This window comes from Athene noctua, chromosome 3 (assembly GCF_965140245.1).
Source record: "Athene noctua chromosome 3, bAthNoc1.hap1.1, whole genome shotgun sequence".
In the NCBI taxonomy this organism is placed as follows: Eukaryota; Metazoa; Chordata; class Aves; order Strigiformes; family Strigidae; genus Athene; species Athene noctua.
Window position 1 is genome coordinate 9200441 of NC_134039.1, and position 25991 is coordinate 9226431.

At 43.9% G+C, this 25991-nt stretch overlaps 1 protein-coding gene across 6 annotated transcripts in view; it reads right to left on the minus strand.

The window, feature by feature from the left end:
• The window catches only part of ABTB3 (ankyrin repeat and BTB domain containing 3), a 181778-nt gene that overhangs the window by 10128 nt on the left and 145659 nt on the right, over positions 1-25991 (minus strand). For 2 of the 6 annotated variants that reach the window (XM_074901247.1, XM_074901246.1), the window contains 9 exons: positions 23033-23122; positions 19728-19829; positions 18517-18610; positions 18272-18407; positions 16397-16617; positions 14772-14950; positions 2905-3010; positions 1988-2090; positions 209-290 (listed from right to left, as the gene is read on the minus strand). In XM_074901247.1, the coding sequence (XP_074757348.1) occupies positions 209-290; positions 1988-2090; positions 2905-3010; positions 14772-14950; positions 16397-16617; positions 18272-18407; positions 18517-18610; positions 19728-19829; positions 23033-23122 (1113 nt within the window). Of the gene's footprint in view, positions 1-208; positions 291-1987; positions 2091-2904; positions 3011-8351; positions 8424-14771; positions 14951-16396; positions 16618-17697; positions 17722-18271; positions 18408-18516; positions 18611-19727; positions 19830-23032; positions 23123-25991 lie in introns of all 6 variants that reach the window. The other 4 variants (XM_074901243.1, XM_074901244.1, XM_074901245.1 and 1 more) reach the window with 4 other exon arrangements.

The following is a 25991-nucleotide window of genomic DNA, read 5'->3' on the forward strand; positions in this document are numbered from 1 at the left end:
TAGCCCACATAAGGGAAATGCATGCTACTGTATCTGGTCCATCAATAGCACTCTGCAGCTTAGTGTGTGAATGGAGATGAAGCCTGTGCTGATGAAACCACTACTCTAGCTACATGTTTATCAAATACATACGTACTAATTTGGACAGGGCATGTATGGTGTTCCTATTACATGTTCCATTCAAATTCAATGTGAGAACTGACTTTACCTGAAAGATGGGGTACTTCACATAGTTGATCTCAATACAAGTACTATCGGATGAGGGCTTGCTAGACAGCAATGCTTTAAACCTAGATAAAAAGGAGTGAGATTGAAATACCAGCTCAATTATCTCTGAAAAAGTATGGCAAAGTGGAAGGACAGCACGGCTCTTGTAAAACAGTACACTCAAATGAACGGACTTGTCACCAAAAAGCATCAAGGTTTAGATGCTGACATAAAATAAAGTTCAAACTAAAAGGAAGAAGCCTCTCTTTTAGAAGATTTCAATTTGAAATTTTTTGAAAAATACAATCACAATAGAATAAAATGTACATAGGAAATTAAGATTCTGTAATGATGCAGATTACAAAATGAAAAAAAAAATTTCTTGAAGGCAACACGATCTTTTAGGAAGACTTATAATATTTAAAAAAACCTTTTTTGATGGAAATAAATATTGGCCTATGTCCATTATGCTGCTTTAAAAAATGTTTTGGAACAAAATATTAAAAGTTACTACACTAAGACTTTTAAGGCTTCTATGCAGGCTCTATACAATTGTGTAAGAAGAGGCAGGAGAGGAAATGGTTAAGTTGCTCCTCTCTGATTATCAAACCCTAAAATTCAGACACAAGTTTCAGGAAAAAAACCACATTTTAAGTTAATAATTGCAGATTTATGAGACATGTATATATACATAGCAATCTATTACTCAAAACCAGGTATTCTCATTTGATCAGAAGGTGAAAATGGGAAATGCGCAGTCAGAAACATCTGCCCTTGTGCTTCCTCTTTTTGATAATTCATCTGACCTTCTAGCAGTAGTGCAAAGCTTGATTTATCAAGACCAGCATTTTCTGGGTAGTAACCTTTTCCATATCATGACTGGCATCTTGTTAAATAAAATATGGATAACAACTGATTTGCTTTACTAGTGATAAACTCTATTGTGAACACAATTTACTAGGTTTAAAGCTGGAGTTTATAACATGCTTGTACCTCTATCAATAAGCTCTAAACCAAAACACCCATTTCTCAACTGAAGGCAGGGTCAGATACTGCAGTTGCTTTATGCAAACCTCTTTACCCTGTGCTGTGGGTTGTCAGCACATCTAGCATCAATTGCCACATTGCTCAGATTACCCAAACTCAGTGGCTTGTCCTTGCCACATCTTGAAATAAGCTCTTATGGAGGGTCAGCTGTATTTGCTTAAAAGCACACCTTTAATTATAAAGCTGGAAACAGGTAGGGTTTGTGAGCAACTTTGGGTTACCCAGTTCAATCCAACCTTACTTACAGCCTTCTGAGCACAGGGAACAGACTACAAATACTGCCTCTGGATACAGTATGATACATATTGTAGTTATTTAATTTTATTTTTAAAATGTCAAGTGTTGTCAATGAATTGTGTGATAGCAGCTTGTTTTTCCTGGAGTCTGCCTACAGTGGTGCAAGGCAGGACTCAGCCACTGATGGCATAAATTATTATTAAAAATCAAAATATTATGACTCCTCCACAATTAAGAGCTGGATGCAGCAACGAGCTCCATGCAAATGTGCCTCAGTGGAATGAAGTCAGATGCACGGCCAGAAGCATGGATCATTTACTGGGTGGGAATCTGGTGATGGGAGTACATCCTGCAGATCAATAAGAAACAAGTTGTTGAAAAGTTCTGCTTAGGAAAAACTTGAAGAGTAGGCCACTAGCCCTCAAAGAATCTTAACAGTAGAGGAGAAAAAAAAATTCTGTTTTTGTTAAAACCCAGAAATGTCTCTATATTTTACCTTGGTGATGCAGTAAATAGCAACACTCTATGTGCATAAAATGGTCTTCCTTCCACCAGAAATGTAACATCTGACATCTCTTTGTTGTTAAGAAAATGGGGATCTAGAATCACAGAAAGAAGGAAAAAAAAAAAAGCCAATAACTTTAGTTTGGAAGAGGTCATGAACGTACAGAACATTTTCTTGTTTTGACAAAAGAAGACAATAGTATAAAAGAATATTGTTTTTAATGAGTAAAGCACATAAAGCTATTCTGGACAGTCTGAGACAGAAGCCCCCCAGACAGCCACATGGAGTTCAGACGAAGGGAATTCAAAGCTTTCAAGTCTGTGACAACCTTTGCCGAGATGACAGCCAGACGTCCCCACCGTGCAGAGCTGGCACAGCCTCCCAGCTCTGCTACCCAAAGCCAACGGCAGCTGAACGGATGCTGGAGGGCCCTGCGCTCATTTACACCCTTACATCCTCTCTCCCAGTGTGGGGAAGTCTTTGGGCCAAGGGGAAGAGGGTCCTGGAAAATCGCTCGGGTCTTCTCCCAGTCACATGTAAACAACCCGGGCTCTGTCAGCAGGGCTGGGAGGGCTGTGCCGCCACGGCATCACCCTCAGCCAGCCACGGCGGTTTGAGATGCCGACGGACATTTGGCTCCGGGCCCCAGGTTCAGATCCCATCCTAATTAGCAACACAGACAGCTCTCTGCAGATTTACAGTCCCACTCTAACGCACCTGATGACCCTCCTGATTTCAGCGGGAGTTTCAGGTCAGGCTAAGCTTGGGGCCCCCTTCCTTCTTCTAGTTCTGCCTTTCAAATTCAGGTTTTTCTCTGACTTGTGGCCCCCCCCAAGCACCAGGCCAGCAACACAGACTACCCACAGCTCTCCTTGGAGAGCCAACAAGTACCTTCAAGTCATGCTTACCTAGGCGAGAGGTCTGCTTGCGCTTAATTTCAACGAGCTTTGGAATAGGGTAGGGTCCATAGCAATGAGTGAAAATGACAGAGAGCTGCTGGCTGATCACTTCATTCTAAGCAAAAGAAAACAAACATATGCAATGTAAGCTTAGTATGCAATGCAAGATCAGTATGCCGAGGAGATGTTATGCTGTTCTCAAGAGTTGCGTGTTTTGAAGCTGAAGAATGTGATTGCTGAAGCTTTATTAAAAATTAGAGCTCAGGATTATCAGTATTTGTTAGAAACTGCAATTCTCATTTACTTGATTGCTATGTTTCCTGTAGGAATCAGTTAAAATGAAAAATCCTCTCCATGGACCAGGTCTTCTTTTCCCAACAAACTCCATAGCCCCTGTCCCCTTTGTAGAAACAAAACTCCTTTACAATAGCAATTTAATTTCATTTGCAGACTTACTGTACTGGAAAATGACTTTTTGTCGCTCTTTAGAAAATGGTCATCAGTCACGTTTTAGAAAACCAGAGCTACAAATAGATATAGCTGCACATATTTCTAAGTGCAACAGCCTCACAAACAGACCTTCCCTTACAGAATGACTGAAGCATCACAGTCTGCCACTGAATCTCCTCATATAATCCTGAATGTTTCAGTAATGTGCTCTTACACCGCTGGCACTGGCCTGGGCACCACTGTCCTGAGGAAGCCACCAGACCTTCACAGAGTCAGGCCTGGTCCCTAGTCTTAGCAATTACTGTCCACGCTCTGGGGGCACCTTTCCTAAGCGCCTAAGCAACTTGAGTATTCATACACCTACGATGCAAAGGTAACGAAACGGATTTAGTGCTTAACTACCTAGTTCACAACCAAAAGCAGGATTTAAAAGCTCTGGCAAATTTTATCCCATGCTTTGGCGATAACCAGATCAGGTCTAGCCAAGTTCAGTGGTGCCACATGGCTAATTCATGACATCTTTTAGCTAACCTGTTGGTTGGTGATTCCCTTCCACACCAGCAAACTGTGAAAAGGCAAGGCACTTAAGATATGAGAGGGTCCAAGGCCAAGGAAGTAAGCAGGTGAAGGACATAAAAAAACCCAAACCATAATATAAAAATTCGATGAGTGTAGATATTATACTAAAAATATCTCCAGGCTACAGAGCTGAAATTGAAGCTTTCCTTTCTCTGAGCACATTTCAGCTCAGTTCTAACAGCAGTGCTCCTTAAATCCCATGAGGGGTGAGGAGGAGTGGCAGAGATCCTGTAATGACTCCCTTACTGAATCTAATCAAATGGGGTGGGAAAGGGTAGAGCTGCGCCCTCACAGGCACACACTAATGTCAAAGGAAATTACATGCGCTCGCCCGCAGGCAGGAGTCGGCTCCTATTACTACGTCAGATGTAGCATTGAAAGAAACGCTAAGATAAGAGAAATACTGATACTAAGAGACACCATTTAGCACAGCACAGGGTCCAGCCCTCAGAGAGGGGGCTCACTGCTGTGGCTCTGAGACAAGAGGGACATCTTGCACTGGGAGCATCTCTCTGTTCAGCATCTTCCAGCCAGAGCTCTGCAAAGCACTTCACAATGGGAGTGAATCACAGGGTGAAGAGAAAAGGAAGATTTAAGGCCAGATTTCAAGAAGGAAGTGACTCAGCTGCTGGGAGGGCTTGGGGGGGAGAGCTCTAGACAGACAGGGCAGAAAGAGCAATTGCTTCTCTGCTCGGAAGGGCTGTGCTGAAGCACAGCAGCCAACTGAGTCAGCCAGGGAGGAGTGCGTCCGGGGGGATGCTGATTACCAGCAGGGCAGCTCCCAGTTGGATCTGGCAAATGCTAAGAAGTCAGTAAATACAACAGAGGATGGGGATAATCCTGTGGTTCAGAGCAGAGGGGAGCTTCTGGAGAGAAGACATAATTGCAAGAGCAGCACTCACCTTTACCTGCAGTGAATAAAAGCAGAGTAACCGCACTAAAGAGGACAGCTACTAGCAGCTCCCTCCTGAATCTGCCAGGGTACACAGGTCCTGTCTCTGCCACTGAGGTTTTAGTGGGTCCATGAATTCACCAGTCCCAGCCACAGCTGTGGCTGGGCAATAGCTTTTTAAGAACACACATATACATTTAATAAATACAACACATGTCCCCCTTCCAGGGTGCCAGCGGGAATGTGCTGATGGAAAATCTGGGTGTTAACTTCCCAGCACCTCAGGAGGAGCCAGACATCTCATCCCTCACCAGTCTGAGCCACAGCACCACGTACCAGGATGTCCAGGTGCACCGAGACTGGGGACAGTCACAGACACGGACAACCCCATGGGAGCCTGCCTCACAGACAAGGTGCTGCCAGCTCCCTGGGTCACCAACAGGGCACAAACCCTGTGGTGTGCAGATACAAGCCCATTATAAAGCCACCTTGCCACTGACTGCCCACAAGCCTGTGAAAAACCTGATGTAAACTAAGCTCTAATTAGCTCAAGATGTGATACATTCGCATGAGAGATACTTAAAAACCCTGAGACACAGAAGAGAGATGGGACAAAGAAAAAACAGACCTTAGGATCCACACATCAAGTAAAGCAGGGCCATCAGGCAGACAGTGGCTAGATGCATTGCAGACCTTCAGACCTCCAGTGCAGGACACTGATCTCATTTGACAGAGAGGAGGTTGGAGACCTTTGGCTTCTGTTGATAACATTAAATACTTACAACACATACCACTGGAAGACCAAAAAATGTACTCAGCTAGAAAGCTGAAGCATGTGCTCATCTCGAGTCATAGCTAACAAACAGCAGCAAGTTTTGTCGCTGAGACACGGCGCGGGGAGCGGTGAGATATCACAGCAGAACACACTCGCTTCCCACACCACCCTGCATGCAGCCAAGCTCACAGGGCTGTGGCCCTGGATCTGCTCCCTGTAGAGCCTCTGCTGCCTTTTACCAATAAACCAGGCAGAAAGAGGCAGCAAAGAGAAAAGAGAAAAGGGATGCTTTGTCTGCAACTGGATGGCCGGGGAAAAAAATGGCTTTTTTAAGCCAAATCCTGCTCTCGGAGCAGGCTGAGCTGGGCTGCCTGTGGAGTAACTGGGAAAAACTGCAGGAGTCCACAACCTGGGGCATCAGCACTGCTCTATCAGAAAGGAGGACATGTCCAGCCTATTCAACCTTTCCCTTTGCACAGTGCCCACATTGGGAAGCTCAGAAGCTCTCCTGGTTACCACATCTATCTCATTTAAGCACCAAGCTGGATAATTCTTCCCTGTTTATCCTATCACCCTACCAGCTGACTGAAAGAACAGCTGTAACATCTCGCTGCAGCAGTTGTGGGCGTCAATATTAACACTGGAGGAGCAAACTGAAGTTTGTTTTCTTGCTACAGTTTGAAGCTGGCAAACACTGTGCTAGGATATGTGTGAGACTGAGATCTGGAGCGAGGCCAGCTTCCTTTCAGACATGGGCGTTCATTGGTAAATGGAGCTGATGAGCATCATCTACTGTGGGAGGGGGAAGAAAGCTTGGCATAAGATATAATAAAAATATTTACCTAGCTATGGGGGTGGTTTACAGATAGACAAGAGGGAACAGGGAACAGCGAATTTTCTGAGGGAGACGGTGCTTCCAGCAGAGAGTTGGTTGGTGAGCAAGCAACTTTGCTTTGTAGATACAAGCGGTGTCCTGACTTAAAAGCATTCTTCAGCAGAGATCTAAAGGAATTCCCCACTCCTGGTGAATACACTTGAACTGCGAGGGGAATTCATAAATTCTTTTGAAGCAAAGCTGAAGGTTTTCAAGTTACGGGAGCAGAGATGACTAGTCGATTGATCTTAAAAGAGGTGAAGACCTAGGTCGGAAGTGCAGGTGTATCTTTTCCTGAATGTCTGTCTGATGAAGGTCTGTGGCAGGACTCAGGAAAGGCTCCTCCAGACTTCAGCACATAATCTGGGAGAGAGCTTGCTCCATTCCATTTTACCCAGTTTAATCCAGCCTAGTCATTCTGGGATGTGGTCCTACAAGATGGTGGCTATGCTTCTAACTCTCAAGGAAAAAACTCAGGTCAGATTCAGCAGTTAGGCTAAAGTTTTGCTCTTTTCTGACCACACTTTGCTTCAGCTGTGTCTTTTTCATAGGCTCCCCCATCCCCACGCCATATCTCTCTGGACTACTCAAAACCCACTGCTTAGTTCTCCTCACTGGCCTATAGATATTCCACCACCTCCACATGGCTGCCCTCTACAGCCGTAACAAGTTAGGCTGCTTTTCTTTGCCTTTGAAATCCCAAGTAGTACTTTGGGTTTTCCTTCTATTGATGTCACCCTCACTAGCTCAGCCTCATTAATACCCATTTAATCTAAATATGCCAGGCCCTCAAATTTCTCTGTCACAAAACTCCAAAACCAAAAGCTCACCGTGTTCAGCAGAAAAATCGCACCTGCTCTTCTGGGCTCAATGTCTGCCTGTTAATAACATCTCTACCCCCAGGCAGAGAAACCATGCTGCTCAGGGAACAGGGGTGCTGGCACAGGTATCTGTTCTCTCTCTGGTCCTGAGGATGCTGGAGTGACCCAGCTCTCTGCTAAGAAGCACTGCTTCCCATCACATTTCACACATGGTCCCTGGCAGCTATTCCAGCAGTGGTGGAGTCTCAAGATATCCCAAGCCCCTTGAGAACTCATCCATAACTTCCTTCCACAACAGGCTGGGATGCCCTTGAATTATTATTCTGTTTATGCTCCCCTCTTCCCAGAAAGAGCCGATAAAGAGTGAAGCAATAGAGGGCCTTTTGCAGAATCCCCATTCCTGAGCACTCAAAATCTATGAGACTTCCTTCACTGTCTCTCTCAACTTTTTCCATCCTTGCCTAGGAGTTTCCGCTACAGCCCTCTAGCATAATTCACTTTTGCCAGCTGCCTCAAAACTGATTAAATGCCACTTTAGAGGGTCACTCCTAGATGATTAAGCAGCATACACATAATTAATATTAGTCAACAGCTGCAAAGGTAGGGAAGCCCCAGAGGTTGGAGATACAGTTAGAGGCAGCGAACTGCGTAACAAAATGGGTTTTGTTAGTGCCGAGCTCAAGTCCTTCCACTGCAAATACAAACAGAAAAGAATTAATCACAGGTAAGGCACAAATGGACCGTTCAGTTAGCTTCTGGGAAAGCTGCCAAGCCTCCCTTTCAAAAGGCTCTTTATGTCACAGCTGTGCATTGTATGTAAAAAGCCGAGATCCCCGGGCACAGTCTAATCCCTGGGTGAGAGCCCAGAAAAGGGCAGGTGTCACATCCATGGCATTTATTTATTGTAAATGAAGAAACGGCTCCTGCCTCTGGCAGGGAAACGTTTTAGAAGGCAGACAGAGGGTAGGAAAAAAAAAATCAAACCTGTGTTAGTAGGAAGCTGAATTTGTGTTATGAAAACATGAGGCAGGATTAACAGTCTGTTACTACCATGCTGCTCAGTACCTGGCGTTCCCATCTCACATGAAGAATGCACGACGTACATGTGTGGATAACTTGCGTCCCGGTTACTCTGAACTGTTTAGACACAGAAGTACTACAAATGACAATGGGCAACATTACAGATAGCTGCAATTACTTGAGAACAGTGAAACCTGCCTTATGAAATCACTCAAAGTCCCAGACAAAAGATCAATCAACGAACACAGACTGAGCACTAGCTGACACACAGAAGGGCATAAGCCACTTCATGGAACCTGTAAGCAGGCACTTCAGCATCTTGGAACACCTTCAAGGTTATTTTTAGTGCAGGTTTTGGTGTGCCTGCAGAAAGTCCACCTTTTTCTTCAGTTAAAACATTTCAGTCGTCAGCCAAAACATTCCATTTTCAGGTGTTAACTTTTTCAAGAAAGGTAAAATATTATATGGAGAACAAACGTTCTAATGAAACCCGCCATTATAGTAAAAGCTCAATTTTGTGTTGAAAAGCAGTTTATCAAGGAAGTAAAATTTCACCCAGCATGAAGGGGTCTTTCCTGATCCGTCTCCAGGCAGCAAAAACATGCACAGCACTCTCCCAAGGGAGGGCTTTCCTCTAAGAGCCGATTACAACCCAGTGCCTGCCCGAGCACCATACAGTTTTCACCTCTCTCCTCTACCATAAGCCCTTCCTGCAAAACAGGATCGTCTGGCTTCATAGAGCAAAACGCAGCTTTGCTCAGGCCCATCTTAAATATTCATTTCAGTCCATCACAAAGCAAAGGACAAAAAGGGGAATTTTCTAGCTCCTTCACTTTTCACTGCTGCTTTCTAGGTCACGTGCAGACCTCAGGGGAAAGCTTATGTTTGCTGACCACCATGCCGGGAGTTTGTAGAACAAATGCACAAGTTGAATCTGTTGACATTCTCTGCGGAACCTCTCCCGACATTTGTTTTAGAGGAATTAAATCCAGAAAGACCATATCAATAAAGAAACAGAATGCCCATCTCAAGCTTCAGCTTCTGAACATTCTGCGGCAACAGAGCAGGCAGGTGTTTCAGTGTTTCCTTCCGCTTTTCGTTTGCTGGAGATGTGAAAATTTTTTTTCCGTAGTTACTGCATCTGTGACAGAGGCTACATGCTGCTATTTCTGAAGATATATTAAAAAAATTCCCCAAACTTTACTTTCTAAGAGATTTTGGATTCTAAGTGGCTAAGTCACTGTTGAAAGGGTACTTTAGCTTTTTAACTGTATGTGCCAGGTTTCTCAAGATACTCACATGCCTGAATCCTTTTGGAATTTTAAAAACTAGTTATTGTTTTGAATTGTTATTTGTTCTCAGTAACTGTCAGTACGAGACTGATGGCTTTTATAAAAACACTTCAGTCTTCCAAAAGAGTCTGTGCAGCCTTGCAGCTTTCTTCAGCTGCCTATAGGCAGCAATGCAGTTTGTAGGGTTTGTGAAACTCTGCAAGAATTTTGCATTCCAAAGAAACATCTTTGCTCCTGCATCTTTCAACAAGCCTGGCTGCACAGTGTGATCATCACCTTTCTAATGGTCTAAATTTTAAAATAAATGACCTTGTCACTGATGGGAAGGATGAAGAGAAAGCTGCAGAATGCAACTGAGGAAGGGCAATGAAGGCCCTCCCATGATTTTTCAAGCTGATTTTCTCATGGACAATACATTATCAGGAATACTTGTATGTAGTACTTCACCAAGTTTTCTTGGTGTGAAGCACTTCCAGTGCCAGGCAGAGCTTCAGACAACACTTCAGCACACACACTCGATGCACACATGGACTAACACATGCACTTCAGCCATGTGTGTCCACAAAGAATCCAAAGTAACGGCAAATAGCAGCCCAATGCCATACTATGGAGGAAGGAAGAAAGTTGTAAGAGGCGTTATCTGGAATGAAAAGATTTTTTTTTTTCCCTCCAAAAACTAGGTCAAGGACAATCTGATCTAAATTTCTGTACACAGAAAAAGCAGTGGATGAAACTGGCTCATAACCTCGTACTACCAGCAACGGTACTGGCTTGTCTGCAAGTATGGAGCTGGGTGATTTTAATGACAATTCAAGCTTAGGCAGAGCTCTGGAGTAGAAATCTAAAACCAAGCCCCTCCAAAGGCCAGATGTGTTTAACTTCCAAGGTTGTGGTTTTGAGTCTTTCTCTTTTCAGGTTGTGGAAATGTCGAGATCAAACTGAAACAGCTCCAGGATTTTCACAGACAGAGGACAAAGAAGCATCCCTGCACGTTCAGCACGTTATGCTCAAGAGAATCTCCCTACAAAAAAGGAAAAGCTAACCTACAAGCCCCACCTCGAGCACTAGGCCTGCAGATCTGGGAACAGCCTCCATGCAGCTCTTTGAAAAGTATCTGTTTGGGGGGTCCAATCTCTGAACTGTGGCCAGCCCTCAAGTACATTCACTCCTCAGGCAACTATGGTCCTCTGACATGGGGCAGGACAATCCAGCTCAGACACAAGTTCAGGCAACACAAATGTCAACCACAGCTGGAGGCAAGGGAGAGCTTCCAGTGGGAGGCTTGGGGACATTCATCCAGGCCATGAAGAGCACAACACAGATACCAACGGGCAGGAATTCAGCGGCATCTTCCTATCCTTCTTCTGTAACAAGATCTCCAGTGTCAGCTTTGAGGGACTGAACTCTGCTTTATGCAGCAGCTAATCTTTAGCTCAGGGCTACTCACTCCCAGAAGTGTCTCGCTGGCTTTTGTCTCACACAGTCCTGTACAAACCATTTCTAGCAGGCTATGTTTGGGTGTTTATCTGCCAAAGTGAATCAATCCATCCTGAAGTGGCAGTGCCTTTCCTCCTCATCTGGTTGTCCAAATCCACCACCACGTCACTGACATTTTCAGTGTCAGAGCTTTCCCAGTTTGACTTTTGCTTGCTCTTAGGGAAGTGTCTTAAACTGAGCTCTCCATGTCCTTTCCACTAATGCTGCTTTCTCTGGAGTACCTCGTCTCTGGTCTTTGGTTTGGTAATGACCCAAGTTCACTGCACAACAGCAGGAACCATGGGGGAGAGCAAGCGCAGAGCAATTCTCTGCCTGTTCTCACAGGTCTGCCTTGCCAGCATGGAAATACTGCCGCTTCTCCACTCTCCATCCAATTCTCAACGGTACAGCTGATAAAGACATTTAAAGGCATGAAAGGAAATGAAAGTGCTCTGTCCCACTGGAAGCCACCGGGAGCTGGGTATCAAACCTTCATTTGTGCTTTTGGAAGTCTTCCTCCACGGCTTTAGTGCAGCAGTGAACAACTGATGTGCAATCTATTCACTGTTCTTCCCCGCTTATTTCACAGCTTGAAGAGTGGCAATAAAACTAGGGACTTCAGCTCAGCAGTTTTGCACAATTTGCCAGTTGTCATTCTGTGTTCCAGCATCAGGATTTCTGCAAATTTTGTTTTTATTTCTATTGTCAGCATCCCTGCACATAAATGGGAACAAAGTGCCACCCTCCAGGACATCAGCATCAGTGCTGACTGGTGACAGAGCTCCCACATAAACTCTCACATCTGGACCCTTCTAGGAACAGACATTTTAAAAACCATCTATAAGACAAAAGGAATTCCTTATATCTGATGCTGTTCTTGTAGATATTGGCTATTTTTTCTGTAATCTTTTCATTTCCATAGTATCTGGTCCTTTTGCACAGCCTGGGAACCGGCAAGACCATTTTATCCAACAGTGCAAAGTAGAAGGTAGGGGCAGAAGGCATGTTTCCTACTCTGAGACCTGCCCTATATTTCTATTCAATTTTCCGAGAGTTTTTCTGGCCAAATTACTCAAATTACAAACAGCTATCTGGTTTATCCGGGTTGTCACAGCTTCTGAGGCCAAGACTGTCACTCTACAGTGACTCTACAGAAAATCCGCCTGTTTAATTACCTCAGTTTCCCTGTTCGTAAAGGGAGGCTAAGATCTTCCTCCATGTCTCAACTCATTAAAATTTGTAAATTGTTCTGAGATTATGGGATAGTTGGAACTATTTATAGAAATGCAAAATGGCATTTCTATTAGGTTCAAGTTGCCATGCAATTAAAATATACTGAGCATCACAATATGTAGCAAATGGGACATCTTGTTTTACATCAGCCAAGAAACACTAAGTGGCTCTGTGCTTCCTAGTTGCTTATTTTATACTTTTTGCCCTGAGAAACTCATTAAGGAAATGTATTAGGCCAGACTGTGATGTTTAGCAAAAGTCGTAATCTCTTGCGAAGTTCCCAGCCCACAGGGAAAAGGATGTCCGTGTGGACAAATCAAGCTCCTCTCCCCTCAGCTCTACAAAATGCAGAGCTTTACAACTTGCTGTCAAAAGAGAGGGACGTGAAGCAGTTACAGTCCTTCTGCACCTCTTAAAGGAGATTTCCATTCTGTGGGTATACATAAAGAACAGCTTCTGCTCTCAGCCCTTCCAGAGAAGGGGAACAGAAGATCTTTTGAATCTCAGCTTTCCTCAGCTGCCTTCTATGGAGTGACCAGGTAGAACTTTTACTGGCTCATTCTCCTACAAATGAATTTGTTTTGATTCCTTCCAAAGGGTGCATAGAGTCTATGCTCATTTCTGTCTGGGAGAGCTTTGTGAGAGGCCATTTGGACAAGGCCACTGCAGTAATTCATGCCATTTGCTGACAATTTGTAAACCCTCACAGTGTCCCAGAATGATTCATTATTTTTCTAAAAATATGAAGCCGTGTATGTGTGTGTGTTTGTGAATATGCATGCTCATGAAGAGTGAAGACAGGCAGCTCCCCTAGGCCCAGAGGCAGGAATAAAGAACAGCACAGATTTCTTTGTCATGTAGAGGGCTTTGTGATACTTCAGTTATTTTACCGCTCCACATTTTGAGTTTTAACTGCTGAAGCCAAAGCAGAAGGCAGCAGACATATATGTTTCCAGGTCTCCTATAACAGACTCTGGAAGACCCAGTCTAACATGTCCCGAAAGTATAATTCTAAGTAAATAACTTATTCTAACGATGATCATTGGCCTTGGCTTCAGCCACCCAGGAGAAGAGCGATTAAAACCACCCCTCATCCTAGATTACAAAGCCTAAACTTAATTTCTGTTAAGTTTTAAATAAGATTAGTTTTCTATAAGCTTTCAAACCAAACAGCACCTTGCTGGTAGCTTCTGGATGAAGATAACGTTAACCCAAGCAAGTTCAGAACAAGGAATCTACAAATCCTAGGCTTTGGAATTACTTCTTAAAAGCTATCCCAAATATACTCCATAAATACCCTTCCAATACAAACTAATCCCAAAGAGAAGTCTCATGGGAGCAAAAATCAGAACAATTGCTGGAACAAATGTTCTGTATTTGCTCAGGACTGCAGTCCAAGCCCTCATTTCACTAGTTATACTAAGTCTGGGACATTTTAGTATTGAGTGCCTATACCAGAACCTCTCCCCTTTTCACATTATTTAGGCTATTACTGCAGGTGCTAAAAATTATTTGCTCTTTGCTGTTACAGACAGAGTTGGGTGAGAAATGTTACTTACTTCCCAGCTGAACAATTAGAAGACCATACCAACATTTATTATGGTGCATGAGAAAAAAAGAACAGCAATCAAATCATTTTGATACTTTTCATCACTAAAATGATTTTCTGGTAACAGTAAAGTTGACTGGGCATTCCTTGGGAGCAACTGACTGTCAGGGAGACCAGTAGAGAAAGGACTGTTGGTTATAACAAGTTTTAAAAGGAAGTATCCATCCTTCACTAGGTAAGACACTTTCCTCTCCCTGACTGCCCCATGATCATTCCCTTTGCTATTATACCTGCATACCCAACAGTACCTCCCTCAAAAGGTTTTCTTAGTCTGATTTGGCTGGCTAAGAAAATGTCAGCTGAAAGAGTAAATCTGTGAAGGCTGCAAGTACAAACACTCACACAGATTTAAAAAAATTATCCTGTTCTGTGCTTGTAGAAACCAGTCTCCCCACAAGCTACCAAAAGAGTCCAAATCCCACATGAAGGGAAAAGAAAGTCATGTAAGAGGTAAAAGAAATCCAAAGCAAACATGAATATTAGCTTTGTTGTACAGTCCTGTAAAACAAGTTGGGTAAAGCTACTCTTTCAGTTGGTGTTGTTATCAACATCTCTTGCCACACTACTGTGACCCTTTTAACTTTAATTTCACCACTATGCATCAGCTTCTGTTGTCTCTCCAGCTTATTATTAGCATTAGTATTAAGCTGTTCTAGCAGGAGATGTGATTAGCTTGTGTGTTTTTAATCCATGTTTCCACAGTGAAAAAAACCCTGAGATACATAATACAAATAATAATAATCCGATACAAACTAAACAAGCTTTGGGTCAACTGTGCAAAAATATTATTGCAAGCTTTGTGTCTTATGGGATGGGAATGAGGCTGATTTCTTTAAAACACATAATTTATCCTACCTTGCTGGCTTTCAGTATCTCAAACATCAGAGGCAACCCTTGTGTGATGAGCTCCTCTGTGTACTCTTCTTCCTGAATGGACTTGAATTCCTTTAGCAAGCACTGGATGAGGGGTCTTCTGTGCTGCTGGAAGGATGTGCGCAAGGACTCCAGCCACGTGTGCAGCGTCCAAGGAACACCTACAGATGGAGGACAGAGCTCATTCCCAGCTTCAGGGAAGGATGTGCCCTTCTGCTTATTTACCTTTACTTATGCTGATTTTAAGCAAAAGCAGCCAGATAGCCCTAGAAATCAAATTCCTATTTATCCCCAGTTGAGAAGGCTGGTGGTTATCAGGACATCCCACACCTAATGCACAGAGGCTTTCTTCCAAATACTAAGAGAAGACCGTGGTCTCTCTGCTCATCCAGCTTTCAGCTTCTCTGCTGAGACTGCCAATTTGTGGTAATTGCTGTGGTGTTCTGTGATGCAAAAGCCTTTTGGAAACTAGATTTACACTAGCTCATTTGTTTGAATGCAGCCCTGGAGAGCCATTAAATGGGAAAAATAACTGATTTTGGTCACTACCCACCTGGATTCAAACTGGTGGTCTTCAGATTAAAATTTTCTTTAAGTGCTACCCCATGTCCTCTACTGATCATTACTATTTTCCCTGAATAGCACTGGGCAAATTAAACAGACCAGCCTTTTCAAGTAGTTTGTCATGGCAGAACCACTCTCCAGGAACTTAAAGGGAACTGTTCCCATGCACCGAGTGAGAAAGCACATGGAGCTAATGTACCTCTGCAAGCATTAGGCTGGATGTGACCTAGTTTTTGCTCTTGCAGAATGGAGTGGGAGGAAATGCAACCCTGGTATTTGGCTACAAAAGATTCTTCCTTCTATTTCAGCCAGTGTCCAGTGCCTGGAGAGCAGTCCCATCGCTCTCCTCTCATTCATCGCCAGGTTTTTGCCTGCTCAGCCCACCCGGTGAGCCACTGCTCAGACCACTGCACACCCTGACCCACCCCCCTGTCCCAGGGCTGGAGCACCACAACAGGCAGAGCCATGCCAGGCACTTGGGTCTCTCTCTGAACGCATTATCAGTGGGGATGGTAAATACACAGTCCAGATGGATTCCCTTCCATGCTACCCAACCAGCCTCCCCACGGGCAAAGCGACTTCCCAGCAGGTTGGTATGACATTCCAGCCCTGCACTGGCAGAGTTGGCACACCAAGAAGCCGGTTCCCTGCTCCTGCCCTCAGAGGCTCCCAAACCCCAGAAAATAAAGATGTTTTAATGGTGGACTGCTTTATAGAAGAGTGCAAAAGAGGAGCTGTTCAAGGTGGCTCATGGCAGCTGAACACTGCCCTAGAGCCTTACCTAACGCTCTGCCACGCAGCAGTGAAGATGGCTGCTGGTGGAAACCGCTCTGACCTGAAGAAAAGCACCACGGCCCCTGAATGGGGTATGCTGTGTAACCAAAATGGGCTGGGAACCTGCCAGATCCCCCATCACCTTCTGCTTCTCCAGGAGTTAAGGAAGGTGCAACTATGGTTGGCTTAAGCAACAGCCCATCAAGAGAGATGCATTTCTTGCAGCCGTCCCTACCCGGAGGGAGAGGAGAGAGGTCACCAGCACTGACCTATGCTCCGTATGTCAATGGTCACATCCACGTAGCCATGCTCAGCACTGTGGTACATGGCCTCCTTCAGGGCTTTCAGCTTGGCCTTGCTGTTGCGGCTGGCACAGAGCGGAGCTGCCGCCGAGTCAGGCAAGTCCGTCCCCTCGGCAAGGATCTCCTCCAGTGACAGAATATCGCTCTTCTCCTTCTCCGGCTGAGCAAGCAGCTTGCGAAAGACGTTCCTGTCAATCACAGCATGACAGAGACAGGGAGAGGGAAAGAGGGTGGGAGAGCAGAGTCAGCGGCTTGGCTTTCTTTGTGCCCTGGATACTTGCTGCGATGTGGCAAGTTAGGACACCTATCCAGGGTATTCCTCCAATCAATGGAAGGACTGGCTGAGAGCAGTCCCAAGGCAAGCAGTGCTCCTACTAGCCCACCTGCACTGCCTGGGCTACATCTGCAAGACACGGCTGTCATGACAGAAACCATACAGATGTCACATGAGTAGCAGCATCTCGTGGGAACAGAGACCCATGAGCTAAACGTGACTCAAGACTTCTTCCCCCAACCAGGGAAGCCCAAGGTGCCTCTGGGCAAGCTCTCAGGACTTTCACCATGGAAGCCACTTAAGAAGTGAGCTGCCTGGAGATACCAAAAGCACCACCACTTGATTAACAGTCAAAGCAGTCTGGGAAAGCTGGAGCAGCTAGACATTCAATAAGGACAGTCAGGGCAGGTTCGAGCACATCTGGGACTACTCTGCAAAGCCACCGATCTGGTTGGGCCATCAAATAGCAAAGTCCAAACTCAAGAGACTTAGTGCTCTCAGGTTCATACCAGTGTAACCTCATTGACAGAGTCGCCCTCAGTTTCGCAGCTGTGAGAAAAGAAACCAGCCTGGCCCCCATCCCACCTCCCTCGTGCTCCGATGCCCTCCCTGCACCTGCTCAGACCCCAGCATGGGGTGGCAGCAAGGCATGGTGTATCCCAAACAAATCTGCAGCAGAGAGGGAAGGAGGAGAGAATGTGTGTGAGCAGTGTACAGGTATAAAAGCCAGGGCCTACAACATGCGCAGCCAGCAGCCAAGCTGAGGAGAGCCCCAGGTCCTCCTCAGGCACACGGCTCCCACTCACACCAGCTGGCAGCAAGGCCGGAGCAGTGAACGTGAGACTCCGATAACCACACTGCCCTTTCTGTCCCAGGGATCCCCTGTAGGCTCCAGATGGGCAGTGTTGTGCGAACCCGCCCTGACATGCCGTTAGCATGTTGTTAGACTGGCAGCTTGTCTCTAAGCAAACAGACGGTAGGTACTGTCTCTAACCTGTATCTATGTTCCTCTGGATGGCTACAATCAGAAAAGTAGGAGCGTGAAGATCATTATACTAGTCCATTACACTGCAGTCAACTCCTGAGCATTGCAAGATCATGCATGCCAGATGCTCATTTCATTATTTTTTTAAAAAATTTCCAGCACACATACACAGAGGACACACAGGACTTTACAGTAAACACAGATGCAGAAACTCTATTCAACAAAAACTAAGGCTGCAGCAGTACAGACATGATTCACTCAAACCTGAGAAATACGGCAAGAAATTCAGAAGGAATGTCTTTGGCATTCCTTTCTGCTGTCACATCAGCTGCCATTTAACAACCACTGCATTGCAACACACTACAAGGAGTCCCCTTCCTTTTTTTAAAAAAAAATCAGGTATCAAAAAGCAGTTTTGTACCACCAACTGGTTAAATTCACATGCTAGCAAAAAGCCTTACATCTCTGCTCAGTTGGTGGCATGTTCAATTGTTCATGCAGAACTTCACCCATCTGCTCAAACCAGACACCCAGGCAAAAAGTAAGCACTTGAAGGATGCCACTAGACTTGTTCCCACTCTACCTGTGTCCATGTGCAGCAGCCTGACTGAAAGAGTTCATGTCACCTTGTGGAGTCATGGAAATGCCATTCCTGTACATTGTTCCTATCATGGGGTCAGCTCCTCGCTCCAACAGCAAACTGACCAGTTCAAAATTTCCTGCAAGTTAAGATATACATTTTTACTTCTTTTAAAATCCAGTATTTGCTCACCTAAACCACAGATCCCAAATGAAGTATTTATTACAGTGGGAGGAGAAAGTCCTTACCAGCAGCTGCTGCCAACTGTAAAGGAGTTTCAGAGTAATTTTCCTCTCCATGCTCCAAGGAACCTTCTACCTTTGCTCCAGCATCCAACAACAGCTAGAAAGAAAATTCACCATTTAGAGCAACTGGGGGGTATGACAGCGTTCAGAGTTCATGAACAGTGACGAATGGAAGTCTAATGCTTCTTATTATCTGCAAACCAGACACAATGGAGACAAGCGACATGCAAATTCTGCCCATTGTTTCACAGAGGCAATCTGATTCCTTTTTTCGCTCATTTTACGCTGCCAGACACCAGGAGCACTAGTGTCTCACTTCAGAGCCAAAAAAGTGTAACCCAGTGTTTCTGAACAGGAAATGGGGTAAGGTCAGTGTTAGGAAGTAATGTGCTGAAGATGGAAGTACTGAAAATTAGCCCGACAAGCCCTTCCTTCATGGTCTTCTAGAAGCCCAGCACCATCCTAAAATGGATCAGATTTCAATTGCCTCCATCTTTTATATAAACACATGGCCAAAAGAAAGGCAATTCTTAAGAACTTGATTGCAGCAATGAGTCCAAAAGCTGTGATCTCCATCAGGGACACCTCCACGTAAATAACAGCAATGCTGAAAACAAAAGTGGCCAAGGAAAGCAGGATGAAGCCTGTCCTCCAGCCCCCTCTTGGCCATTTCTGTCTTGAGGCCTTCACAGTTTCGGCACTTCATTAAGTGTGCCACAGACACAGCCGTTTTGAAGAATAAACCTTCTCAGTTTTTGAGATGCCAATGCACAGAACCAGCATATCTCACGAGACACATCGATGGGGTGAGGAGAGCAAGTGCTTCTCCCCCTTTGGAGCAGCACAAGGGCTGTTGTCCACCTCTCCCCCACCAAGGGAGAGGCTCTGTGTTTGCTAGAATATTAGAGTGTAAGAAAGTGTAATGAATGAATAAACAAACATATAAAACAAGTGGTCAGGAAGGAGCACAAGGAGTTGTCAGACTTTCTTTGGTGCAACTTTGCTTTAAAATTGTCCTATTTAAACCTCATATTGGTTAAGGTTTGAATACCGTATTCGCTATATAATAGGTCTATTATGTATCAGTACACTCTAGAAGAAGCAGAAGTAACCAATATGAGTATGACAAGAGGATACTGGTTTGAGATGGATGTAATTAGAACTGAAGAGGAGAAACAAAAGAATGAGATGCAGGTAGGGAAATACAATAATACCTGAACTACAGGAATATGTCCATGCAACACAGCAAATGTCAGAGCTGTCCAATGGCGGGTCTCAGGGTGGACGGATGGGTATTTATGAGCAGTACTGACAACCTACAAACAAATTAAAGTTATTTTTTTAAAGAGCTATACGTAATAAAGTTCAACCTGCCTGAAAGCCAGGCATGTGAGGGAGTAAGTGAAATAGAAAACCTGGGAAAAATGCTTTATAAAATGATTGGCTTCATTTTTTTTCCTGCAAAAATTTTCTCAATATTAAAACTGTTCATGCTGATTTGACAGCCTGAATAGAGGTTCATACCAAATGAAGTCTTTTTACCAACTACTGTAGCTCCATCTAAACCACTGGCCACCAGGTACTTTTGCACAAGGTAAAAACATCCACAGCTGGTTACAGCAGCACACACTGGGGAAGAAGGGACAGATCAGGACACTTACAGCTAAGGACCGCTTCCACAGACTTCTCCAGACCATGTAATAAACAGCCCTTGGTCATGAGATTGCTCCAGGCCCAAAGAAATTCTTTTCACATAAATCAGTGTAACTTATGTCACTACCATCATTAAAGACACATCACAAGCCCTATCCTAGAGTTCACAGGTGTGTTTCCAGGCTCCTCCTCTCCCTCCAGAGGAAAAAAAGACAGCTGAGAAGTGATGGAGCAGAGTGGCACTTCAGAAATGTTTTAAGAAAACTCCTTTTTACTGCCTTCTCCTGTCTGAGTTCAGTTAAAAGAGCAGGGTGGTGACAGTTAAAAGAGATGCAAACTATATCCTTAGAAAACAAAATGGTATTTTTCACATTGCTTCTTCCATTTTCTACGCCTTAGTGCCTGGTGCCTCTAATGTAGACATTGGGGAAGATGAATAACCACTCTCTGCTTCAGTTTCCCTGTCTTAAAGATGAGGATATTAATATTGATGAGGTTCACAGAGATGGTAAAATCTAATGAACGCTTGCAATCCAGCACTGCACACTCAGATGGAGTGTGACACTAAAATTCAAAATCTTATTATTGATCTTCAGAAAAGGACTAAAATCAGAGTAAAAGATGCATGATCTCTCTGTCTCATCAGGCAGCTGTGCTTTCACTACCTTATCTGAAGTACTTTCATACACGTAGGGGAGCAGGGCCAGTTATTAAAAGCTCAGTTGCATCAGCAGCTCGCATTTCCAAGCACCACATGCAGAGTTTTGCTAGAAGCACATGACCAGGTCCTCAGACCCAAGGAGGGACTGACGGGGCAAAATCTGAAGAGCCCCTGTAAATCCCACAGCTTGCCAGAGGAGCAGATCTGCACCTGGCTGGTTTTGCCCAGATTTGCCAAAGAGAGAGCTCAATGTGCAACAAGAGAAGTGTGCTGGCCTCTGAGCAAAGGCACGGGGCTTCTTTGGGTCTGGATTTGCTCAGAAGGAAGAGGATTGAGCAGCTCGAGCCTTGGGATTTAGGCTGGGGAGCAAGAGCAGCGGAGGGTGAGGATGGGCAGGATCACAGCTCAGTAAATGCATCCAGCTCATCCTCAAGCATGGATTCCCACCACTGTTCAGGGCAGCCCACAGCAAGCAGAAAAGAAAATGAAGTCATTTTAACTCCTTTGCTCCTTTCTTTCTTTTTTTTTTTTTTTTTTTTTTTTCCCCCCCTTAGAGTCCTTTCCAGTACACACAGTGCTTGCAGAAGACCTGTGGTTGACTGGGCTTTTAAGGCCTCAGTTGAGATTTGCTGAGCAGCTACAGGTCCCACTGACTCCAGAGTGAATTGCAGCTTCTCAGCACATCTGGAAATGAGTCCATTTTCACTAAAGATGGGCAATCAAAAAGGGAGGTACCCAGCATTTGAAGCTACTTTTGGAAACATATATATAACTGATTTGCAAAGTGAAAGGGGGAAAATGATGCAGGCACCTGACAGAGTATTTATTTTTGTTCATGGTTGATTTGCCTTTTTTTTGCTGTAATTGCCCAATTTGCACAGTTGGTTGTGGTGTGCACAAATCATCTTATAATTGCACACCATAATTATTCACAGTTCTTGTCCCAGAGTGTTTTCATTTGATTTTAGAGCAAACACTATACAGAAATGAATCAGGGAGGTTCACATTCCTCACTGGAGCTGTTCTCTCAGATGTCAGCAGTTTCAGAAAGACAAAACTCTTTAAATTTGCATTTGGTTCAAGTCTGGAAGATTACTGGAGCAACTGGGAGGACTGCTCCTAATAAAAACTTGTCCTAAGAACCAAATAATGCCATGTCACCTTCTAAGTCACAGGGAGGGTTACAGGAAAGATCAGTCTCCATGCCCATCCAGTCTTTGGTGTGCCTCTTGAGAGTGCTAACAAGAGTTTGAGTATTCAATTATTGACAGCTCTTGAGGGTGGTGTGCTTGTATTTGGGGAACTGAAACCAACGGTTGATTTCACATAAGCCACCAAACAGCAATCACATAGTAAAGACTGTCAATCTCTTGCAGGCACACCCATTTCTACTTTTAAATTAGATTTTTAAAAAGTGCAAAACACCTGGCTGAAAGCAGTGAATACAATTTATCAGCTTGCTCAAGTCCAAACAGAACAGATGGAACACAGATAAGTGAAGCAGACAAATTAATTTACTCATGACCTCAACAAGTTAAAACTGAAATCATTAACAAATAATTTTTTCACCGATTTTCAAACAGCTCTTTAAAAACGTACATACCTGCATTGCACAGAGTCGGACCACAATCTGTTTAGTGGACAGATTGTGTAAGTTTGTGATGTGCATTCATCAAAGAGACGTTTATATTCTGAAAGCTTCAAGCTCCTCAACTAACAGTTTTTAGCCCAAGGCTCTTTGTAAAACAAAGCAGTGGAACTTACATTGCTCTTGTGTGGTGGGGATGCTTAGCTGGAACATCCCAGTGCATAGAAATGCTCACACTTTGGCAGGTTATCACATGGGTGTTTCTTTTACCCTCTTCATTTTAATTCAGCTGGGAACAGGGGAGTCCTTCCAATGTCATTAGAGCTGTGCTCTGTGCTAGTGCTAATGCATGTATTCATTTGCAGCGTGCAAACACAACTAAATCAGTATTACCTGTGGTATAAGTCTGATGACTTGACCCCTTCTGTGCAGTGAATCCCAGTGTTAACCTAATCCAGTTTGATGTCACTGTTCATTTCAAGTGGTGCCTTCCAGGGTAAGACAAATTTATTTTCTTTTTAATTCTTGTGATTTTCACTCCGCTACAGTTTCAGAGGGGAGTTTAAGATGTAAACAAATAACAGGAAAAAAAGATACAACCAACAAAATGTCCTCACCTCAGCATTCAGATCTGCTCCAGCATCTAGCAGCATCTGCACCATAGCCTCATCACCCCTGACACAAGCATACATCAGTGGAGTCATGCCCTAGTTATTTTTTGGAGTTAAAAAACAAAGGAATTGACAAATTTAACACAGAACTCTCTTTGATTTTTTTAAAACAATTATTTAAGTATATATCGTCAAGACTAACAGTATGTATTTAATGAAAGCCATTACCTATGTTACAGACATGCCCCTCAGACTAGCAAAAGCCAACCGTTTTTGTAAAATCTCCATTTTTGTTGTCTCTTGTGCCGACTTTTTTTCATCTTATCCTTGACAACCTCACCATGGTGAGTAAAACTAGGCTTGTCAGCCTCACCTCCATCTTCATATACTAAAGCACACAATTTCATCTTTGGGGCCCCAGCAGAGAAATGTTTTTTATCAAAGCAACCGTATTTCCACAGCTATTTTAAAAAGACAGTAATTCTATTAAGTTTTCTATGATCACAGTTTCATAAAATCTAACATTTTAATTACTGAAAGAGCCTTTAAAAACACCCCAAGTTCCTCTTAAGACAGATTAGATTCGGGCACACCTTTTTCAATATGAATACTATAAGGGACTGGAAATGTAAAGGCTTTGTATAGCACGCCCTAGCAAACAAGGACTTAATTTTAAATGGAACGCCAGACAGCATTGTTGCAAGTTGCTGGCTCTAGGAAAACGTGGCCCTGTTTGGAGAAAAAGCAGATTAAGTGACCCTTCAGTACAGAACCACCACAATGCAATTTTTATTAATCTGAAATACCTGCCGCAGCTGATCACCATTTCCCCTAAGATAAGTGTTAGTGTGGTAGTGGTAATGAGTCCAGATTAAACCATGAGAAAAATCATTAAAACTACAATAAATTATAACAGAAAAAGAAGCTTATTAAATACAGTAGGGGGTCTTGATGAACAGCCACCAGTTGTTTTGCAGTAAATCTACCGCAGCATGCAGATACCTCTGATGCATGTTTATAGCCTACCTTGAGGTCCCCTGGTAAATTTGCCTGTTTGCTGTTTAACCTGAGTGCTGCTGCAAAGTGAAGTTATTTTCAGAGAAAGTGGAGGTGCTCAGCATGGCCAGACACAGAATCATGGCACTGCTCTTCCTAGCAAGAGCCCAGCATCACTATTTTTGCTAAACTACCCCATTTTTCATGTTTGCATGCAGGGCTGAAGTTTGTAGATGTTTATGTATTGAAGGGCTGATCTTGTAGAGAAAATATAAATTAAGGTACTCGGATCCCCCCTGAAACACATGAGCATCTCATGGGTTTAAATCTGCAGTGTATTTATGGAGATACAGACTAAGAGAATAGGCATTTGGGGCTTCATGCCATTACTAAGAAAAAACAAGTTCACCCCAGGCAATGAGAGTTCTTGGGTGGCTTGAAGTTACTTGCAAAGAGAATTTCAAAGTACTTCAGCTACAGTCAGTGGCAAAACATTTCTTTTGGCAGTCAGTAAACACTAGAAAAAACAGGATCACGAGAATTACAAAAAACGTGTGTTTGGGCCTTGAAACACAGGGATGGGATGGCAGCTTAAAATTAAATACATGTTCCTTCAACTACTTTTTCAATTTATGTAAGTGGTGTCAATCAATAATTAAGTGTTTAGCACAAGGGGTCTAATCAGATCTGAAGAAAAGAGTTTGAAAACCTGGAGCCGGGGCTCCCCCCTGCAAGACGCAGCATGTGGGCAGCCGCAGCGAACAACCCTGCAGCAATGCCCAGAGTAAAGGGTCTGCCTGGGGACCACATGGGTTATTTTGGCCATGATGAAGTTGAAGAAGGACTTACCACTGACTAAAAGGGAACTAGAATGTCATGCTGCAGTATCAGCATTTTAAAGAGTTAATGAGGTTTCTATCCTCCCCTTCCTTTGCACTGCTGTCCCTACTGCTTTTTGCCTCTGACAGTCCCCCCCCCCCGGCTTGCTCTGCAGCTCAGCCTTGGGCTGCAGCATCGTTCAGCCCCCCTCTCTTTGCACAAGGGAGGAATGGATTCTTAACAAGCCCATCATTAGTGTTCCATGCACACAGAGGAACAGGGTAACAACGTGTACAATCAACGCAAAGGGAATTTTGCTTTTGGCAAAACAAAAAAATTATTCTCTTTCTTTGAGCCTTGTATCACTTAGGACTCTGTCCTGCAAGACGTGGGATTCTACAAGACACAGAATCTTTGATTCAGCGAAGCATTTAGGCACAGGCTTAACTTTCACTCAAATAGGATGTAAGCATGTGTTCGGAGTTAAGCATATGATTAGGTACTTTGACGAATCAAGCCAGAGTGTTCCCAGGTTTCAGCCTGGAGGACAGAGGAAATATGCTGTGAAGTTTCCAGGTTCAGATTAACTTATTCTTTTAATAATAAGTTTTTAAAGTATATAATAATAATAATTTAATAATATTTTTTAAAAGTATAATATATAAACCTTGGAATGAGCAGTCTGATACTATTTTTTTTTCAGGGAGTACTGCCCTCTTCTAAAGCTTTTCTCAAATGAGCCCACAATATTGATTCAGACCGAAGCTGCTGAATAGCAACATAACTGACACTCTTGGATCAGCTTTCATCTCAGATGATCTAAACCCACGAACAGTCTAGCTCTTGTCCCAAGTGACCACCTCAGGAGCAGCAGCCACTTGCCTCCTGCCAAAGAGGATGCCACAGCTCTGGGAATGTGCAGTGACACTTTCATCAGGGGCACCAGAAAATTCAGGAGACTATTTCAAAAGGAAATGGTAGTATCCATGGCCATCGCTTCCCTCTAAGAAGGGGGAACCACTTTGGTGATCATCACAGTCCAACAGACCGCTGCCGGTAGGTAGCTGCACAGGCAGCTTTATCCCTGGATACAACCAGCAGCTTCACAGAGGTGTAACTTCAGGGAAATTTAGGCTCCTCAGTTGGTGGA